This window comes from Nematolebias whitei, chromosome 6, assembly GCF_014905685.2.
Source record: "Nematolebias whitei isolate Nwh7 chromosome 6, NemWhi1, whole genome shotgun sequence".
NCBI lineage: Eukaryota > Metazoa > Chordata > Actinopteri > Cyprinodontiformes > Rivulidae > Nematolebias > Nematolebias whitei.
The window spans coordinates 49,434,294-49,439,095 of NC_056503.1; the positions used below are offsets into that span (position 1 = coordinate 49,434,294).

The window sequence follows — 4,802 nt, forward strand, 5'->3', positions numbered from 1 at the left end:
CTGTCTCTGTGTGTTAAACACAAACTGTTTCCTCTTCACCGCGGAGGCTTTAAACCTGAGTTTAAACCTTGAAGAAAAAACCCACAACCTTTTATCTCTTGGGTTGGAAGTTGTGAATTAATTTGGGTCTTTGGGTTGGTCACCGTTCTGTTTGCTTTGAGACAGTCTGTGCTCTGGACCATGCAGCTCGAGCTCTTGTAGAGAATCACTTTTTTTTCTTCTTCTTCTTTGGAGAAAGGATTTCTCCAACTTTATCTCCCAGTTGTTCAACCTGTGCTGTACCTCTGATGATCTCATTCCTAACCTTCTCCATCCTTGTCTCCTAAGGAGAACCTCAACATCTTCAATTTTACTACTTCCAGTTCTGTCTCCTGTCTTTTTGTCCATGTCTCTGTCTCCAGACCACACAACATAGCTGGTCTCACCACTGTCTTGTGAACTTCAGATTCAGATTTCTCCATATAAATGGATAACTGACCTTGGGTTTGAGCCACTGAGGAGCTTCAGTTTGTTACAGGATCCCACACAATCCAAAAAGTCATCAGGAACTTTCCACTGGATATGAAACAAAAAAACAAACCAGGCTTGGAGCTCAAGTATTTTCTGTTTTCTGTAGACATAAAGTCTGTTTTGGTTTCGTCACTCAGACGACCGTATTCTGCTCGTTTTTCTTCAGGTAAAGTTAACATGATGTCACCATGGCTGGAGTGACCCCGCCCTCCTCCGAACGCCGCGGAGGCGCCATGTTCAGCTCTGACCGCAGCAATGTTGATGCTGGAGAGGATGTGATGGACCTGGAGCTCCTCCTGGATCTGGTCCAGAACCCTTTTCTTTCCCACTCTTCTCCTCTGGAGGTAAAAGGAGAGGAAAGGCAGCGATTGGACGAAAACCGGAACCAAGATGGAGCTCTGTGGACACGTGGACAGTGAGTGTTTTATGGATTCATTCATATTTAAACGGATAAGTCACAATGAGCCTCGAAGACTCATTTACAAGTGAGACCTGTTTGGACAAACAAAAACAGTGGTTAACTGGACACATGATCTTTAAATAGTGTTCCACAGCTGACCGCAGGATGTGTCCAATTCCCCCCAAACAAACATTTTTACAGAGTTTTCCTTATTATTGCACTTTTGGAATATTTGCTTTTTGGTTCTGTAACTGATGACAAATTTTATTTGTTTGATACCAAATTCTCCATTAACACCAGGAATTGTACAAGTCTCACTGATAAACTAATATATATATATATATATATAAATATATATATATATATATATATATATATATTTACTTTGTGTGTGTGTGTGGTTCAAGGTTCTTTGTCATTCACATCACATGTGGTACATAAGGTGGAACAAAATTATGTAGCTATATATATAAACTTGCATTGCAGTAAAACTTGGGATTTGATGGTGAATTGTGGACTTCTTTGAAAACACATGATGGGGTTTCATATATTACCAGTACTTCTTTTAACTCAACTACCAGAACACTTGGAGCTTCTAAATAACTTTGCATTCCAACTTTTATTTATCTTTGTCTTTTAACAATGAAAGTACCATTTAAATAAATCCTCTGTTAATCTAAGGAGTCCTGGTCAGCATGGTGGCATGAATAAAATAGAACATCCATATAAAAGTCTATAATCTAATTGATAAAAGACAAACTTAGATTTGTATTTGGACCAAATCAAGCAAGAGTTGCCATAAAACATGAAAATGAATAAAACTACTCTACTTTAGACAAATATGTTCCATAGTTGTTTCAGAACCAAGAAACAATTAGAAGTTTTTTTTGTGCAGTTTTTAGGTTTATAAGAGTTAAACTGTTAATAAATTTAACCCTGAGGATTTGTTTTCCTGAGTGGCAGAAATGAGCTTCCATAGTTTCACGGTTTGATGGAAGACGTCCTTCGTTTTGTGTCCCTTGTCTCTGCAGGTTGGACAGACGATGGGCGCTTTGGCACGAGTTCATGAAGGAACACGCCCACCTGGATGCATGGCTGCGATTGGCTGAGCAGGCCGTCACTTCTCTGGACTCCGCCCACATCAGCTACAGCACAGCCAAGGAGGAGCTGAAGAAGGTTGAGGTGTGGGGAAACAAACCCGACTTTATTGTTCCCATAAAAAGGCCTTCAGAATTCAACAACACGTTTTGAAACGATCAGATTTCTTCTCGCCTCTGACGGATGCGTTTTGTCGAGCTCTGAACCTCCTTTGTCCTTTTCTGCTGCTGTCAGAGCTGATGGATGTTAGTTTGACCTGAGTTTTTGTCTCGTTAAAAGAAGCCTGGTTTAATGCTTAATCCAAGCACAGAGTAAATATCACCAGCAGCCGCTTGTTAAACTGCAGCTGCTTTTATTCTCTATTTGTTTTTCCACCTTTAAACCACAAAATGTGATCGTGCAGCTGCAGGTTGTTGCCACAGAACAAACTCTGGTTTCTGAAGCACCAGTGTAATCCTTGTTGGACATGGTGGTCAGTGAGGGTTTAGTGTAGAAACAAGAGCAAAGAGGCAGCTATTCAGACGTTTAAAATTTCAATACAAAAGAAGAACAGAACTGACGTCGTTTCTCCCGTTGCATCATCGATTCTACGTCCTGTTCTTGTAGCTCGTGTTTCTGTCGCTGAATAAAAACCGATAAAATCAGCCTCAGTTCTGTGTTCGGTTTATCTAAAGTGACAGGAACAAGATTCAAGGTCCAGATCCGAGAGCTGAATCCGTTTCCAGGGCAGAGTAGAAAAGGTTTTAAAGCAGTAAAAGGCCTTTCAGAGATTCTTGAATGTGTTCCTGAGAGGGACCCGATGGTCCAGAACAACTCGGACCCAGAAGTCCCTCTGAAGGCTCCAGGAACCAGATTCAAACACTTTCTTGTGACCATTTAAAGTCAGTGTAGTGAAACGCACTCTGATAAAACACCAGATGTGTGGCTCCTTGGTGGACCATCTAGGATCTACTGTGCATGCTGGGAGTACTGCTGGATGGATGCTCAGCACCCAGAGTTCAGTCTGTTGCAGATGATTATTCTGAAAAGTCACAACCGATGAGCAGAGCAGCCATTTTCAAACATTTTAGCTTTTGACCCAAAATATGAAACTGCAGACATCCATGACCTCAACTGGCTGAAGCACAAACATCGCTGATAGAATATTTAATAAGCCTCGTCAGCCATTATATTTATCTATTTATGACTGTTATCGCTTTGAAAAGTAACCTCCCCACTTGGTGTTTCATGGCCCACAGTCGATTCTTAACCTAGGCCTGGGGAATTATCGGTTTTAGAGAAGGGCAACTGGTCTTCAAATCAAGAAGACCAGGTTAACGTCAAGTACAAGAGAGAAAAATGGCATTTCGTTGTCATGGTTACTGATTAACTTTTCAGAAATGAAAGTGAGGTCCCAACATTGATTTACAGAACTGTGCAGGCAGTTTACCAAACTCAAAAAAGGATTGGAAAACTTGAAAAGAAGTGGCACCAACATGGAGCCTTGTGGCACCCCTGTGTAAAGATGAGATCTGAATATTTTCTATTTTGGTGACTTTTTTTAAAATTCAACTCGCTCCTATTGTGTTCTGTTAACAACGTGCTCATCTTGGAGAGGACTGTTTGTAGGATGGTTTTAAAAGGTCCAGAGTTTCTCTCGTAAAATGTTCTGAAGGACATAAAGAACCAGTATCTAAAGAAGACTGTGTGCAGACATGCTGATGGTCTGCTCCTCTGTGTTTAGAGGTTGCGGTGCGAGGCGGGATCTCAGCTCATCCAGTTGGACAGCCTGACCCGCAGGAACCGGACCCTAACCCGGCTCTTCCAGGGCACCATGCAGACCCGGCTGCTGGCGTCGGCGCAGGGATGTGATCAAAGATGGGACGGCGTAAACGCCAAACTGGACGCCATCGCAGGACGGCTGCAGGTTCTCAATCCTTCCCCCAAACATCAACTTTAATTTGGAAATTCAAACTATGTTCGATGGATCATAAAACAAAATGTTTTTGTTCTTTTTACACATTTTTACAATTTAATTACTTCCACATCATTTGTGCTTCTTTAACAATTCATTTATAAAACATTCAGCTCAGCTGAGAATAGTGTGTTAAAACTGTTTTAGACTTTTTGAATTCTTTAACTTAAATATTTCCTGCTTAGAAATATGTTGAGATTTCTTTAATTCTTTTAAAAACATTGTTCTTTTTGAAAAGCTGCTCCAGCAAATTATCTCCGTTTTAGTTTTCTTATGATTTTAACTTTGACGGTGACTTAACTCCACTTTCATTTACCCTTTATTTATACAGGTAGTCTCATTGAGCCACGAGAACTCATTTTGTTGCTCGTTTTGTCTTTTAGCTGCTGTTCTGCTCATTTCAGTTTGTTCCGCTCACAGAGTTCAATGTCTTTTCTCTTGTTCCTCCTCAGTTTAATAAAGATATAAGATTAAAAGATTAATTTCTTCACAACAGTTAACCCTTTAATAAATCTCAGCAGCATTTTTGACGCCTTCAGTCTGTACAAATCTGGACTCCAGGTTTCAAAATGTCAGCAAACGTCTAATTTTATTTTATTTTTTTTAAACAGTTTTTATTATCTTTTTATAAACGTAACAGAATCAACTGATGTCGGCAATATAAAACCTCCGTCTTGTTGAAGCTCCAAAATACACGGTTGAAACTCGTGCCTTGGTGTAAAAAGTTTTTTCTCTGCAACAAGAAGCTGAGAACTTAACTGATTTTTTTTATTAAAAGCTTTGTGTGAAAAACGCTAAAGAGCTTGAACCACACAGAGCGTCCGCCATTTTGAGAACCAA

General features: G+C 40.2%; 1 protein-coding gene across 1 annotated transcript; it reads left to right on the forward strand.

The window, feature by feature from the left end:
- Positions 1-698: 698 nt before the first annotated feature.
- On the forward strand, positions 699-3,947 carry LOC119411044 (nesprin-2). Its single transcript, XM_037677967.1, has 3 exons — positions 699-925; positions 1,942-2,092; positions 3,732-3,947. The coding sequence occupies exons 1-3, from the start codon at positions 699-701 to the stop codon at positions 3,945-3,947; spliced, it is 594 nt and encodes a 197-aa protein (XP_037533895.1).
- Positions 3,948-4,802: the final 855 nt, after the last annotated feature.